This window comes from Colobus angolensis, unplaced genomic scaffold (genome assembly GCF_000951035.1).
Source record: "Colobus angolensis palliatus isolate OR3802 unplaced genomic scaffold, Cang.pa_1.0 Scaffold8, whole genome shotgun sequence".
Taxonomy (NCBI): Eukaryota; Metazoa; Chordata; class Mammalia; order Primates; family Cercopithecidae; genus Colobus; species Colobus angolensis.
The window spans coordinates 4,604,535-4,606,886 of NW_012121820.1; the positions used below are offsets into that span (position 1 = coordinate 4,604,535).

Consider the following 2,352-nt stretch of genomic DNA (forward strand, 5'->3'; position numbering starts at 1 on the left):
TCCTATTAGGTTCAGCACTCAATCCACACATTGTAAAAGACTTTACTAATTGAGCACTTACTGTGTGCTCTAAGCACTCTCCACGTATGCACTCAGGAACCTTGCAATGACTTTATGATGTAGGTACTGGTATTATTCTTAGTTCACAGATGAGGAAAGCAAGGCACAGAAAGCTTAGTATGTTACTAAAAGCTGTATCATCTTTTAGTGTCATAATTACCACTGGGGATGGCGATGGAAGGGGAAAAAGATCCCAGTAGAATCTGAGGAAGTACGAAGTATAAAACATTGGGGTGGGCCAGGGATGGGACCGATCCACAACGTGGAAACGTTTTTTGGCAGTGTGGGCCAATTCTTGGGTGAAGTGTGGGATTTGTGTGTGAACTTGAGGCTAACCTTCCTTGGTCATGGGCTGAGAAGGGAACTAACATTTGTTGAGCACCTACTGTGTGCCAGCTATCTGTGTCGGGTACTTCACATGAATGGTTCTCAACAAGGGGCAATTCTGTCCCCAGGGATATCTGGCAATGTCTGGAGACATTGTTTCTGTTTGTTCATTTTTGAGGCAAGCGTTATTCTGTTGTCCAGGTTGGAGTGCAGTGGTGCGATCAGAGCTCACTTGCAGCCCCCACCTCCTGGGCTCAAGCAAGCTTCCCACCTCAGCCACCCCAATAGCTGGTACTACAGGTGTGCGCCACCATGCCCAGCTAATTAAAAAAAGAATTTTTGTAGAGACAGGGTCTTGCTATGTTGCCCAGGCTGGTCTTGAACTTCTGGGATCAAACAATCCTCCCACTTGGGCCTCCTAAAATGCTGGGATTAGAGGCCTGAGCCACTGTGCCCAGCCTGGAGACATTTTCTGTTCTCAGATTGGGGAGGGAGAGGTACTGGCATCTAGTGGGCAGGGATGCTGCTAAACGTCCTGAAATGCACAGGACACGCGCCTCCCCCAACAAAGAGTTATCTGACTCCAAATGTCAATAGTCCTAAGGTTGAGAAAGTCTGTATTGCATAGATTTTGCTCTCACAAAGACTCCCCTTTTACAGATTAGACAACTGAGGCCCAGAGAAATGATGTGTCTTGGCCAAGGTTACCCTGCCAGTTGGATTTGGACTGGGATACAAATGCAAGCCCGCTTCATTCCATGGTCCATTATGTTCCCACTATGTTCTCCCCTCGTGGTAGACAGAATTAATTTAAAGATGAGGAAACAGAGGCTGAGAGAGGTACTGCGACCAGTTTAAGGTCACAAAGCAGAGCTACTCCAGAGGCCTTTATTAGGAATAAAAATATAAATAAAAAACCAGCTACCTTTGGAGACAAATGACTCCACTACCCAAGTGTGACAGGCTCACCTACCTCATGTCCTTTACTCCTTGCCCAGGGGAACTTCACTCAGCCCAAGGCCCAGATCAAATGCTACCTTGCCCATGACCCCAAAGAAAGAAGTCAGAGAGGGCGGAAGCCACCTCATTCTCTCCCTGTGTCCTTAGGCACTTACAGTATTGAGAGGCCAATATCCTAGGCTTTTGGAACAGCGATAAATAAGCAATGTTTCTGTCCATAAAATGACTATAGAAGCAGATACTATGTGAATCACTTCCTGCAGAAACAATACAATCTCTGCTCCGGAAGGTTGATTAGGAATTGCATGGGCCATTCGAGAGCGGGGCCAGGCCTAGAGGGCCGTTCACACATGCAATAATAGTAAGAACAAACATTTACAGAGAACTTTCCAGGTGTTGGGCGTGTGCTAAGTACTTCCCATGGAACCCCCGGAAGGACCTTGGAGCTAGGTACCATGATCATTCCCATTATACTGATGAAAACACTGAGAATCTTGAGGCAAGGAAACCAGCCCAAGGCCGCCCGGCCAGCAAGTGGGGAGCTAGGATTTGAACCTGAGCAGCTGACTCTAGGCCCCAGAGCTTCCTCCCCTCTCCATACCTCCCGATAAGGCGGGTGAGGACATTTGCCAAGCGGTTTGATGATGATCGACATCACCCAGAGCAACCTGACAAGAAGCTGGGTTTCTCAAGGCCTTATCCCAGAGGGTGGGTGGATGGAAGTGGGAGCAGGCAGGGTACCTGCCACTTGATCAATAACTCGAGAGCAGGTAATAATTTCTTCTGGGAAAGGTGGAAAGGGCAGGGTCGGGGGCAAAGTAGTTCAGAAAGAAAACGAAGGAAGGAAAGAGACGGGAAGGGGAACGGGAAAGAGAAAAGTGAGAGCGAGAGCGCGCCACGCATATTCCTTCCCAAGGTCGTGGCAGCGCCGAGGGCACCGCGAGGGCCCGGCGCTCCCGGGAAGGGCCTTCATTGCCCAGGCAGCGGCCGCCCCTCTCTTCCCGG

General features: G+C 49.3%; 1 protein-coding gene across 1 annotated transcript in view; it reads left to right on the forward strand.

Annotated features, from left to right (window-relative positions):
• The first annotated feature begins 304 nt into the window (after window positions 1-304).
• Window positions 305-2,352, forward strand: part of PREX1 (phosphatidylinositol-3,4,5-trisphosphate-dependent Rac exchange factor 1) — a 207,187-nt gene continuing 205,139 nt past the window's right edge. The window contains exon 1 of the mRNA XM_011929192.1: window positions 305-366. Coding sequence (XP_011784582.1) covers window positions 305-366 — 62 coding nt within the window. The remainder of the gene's footprint in view (window positions 367-2,352) is intronic.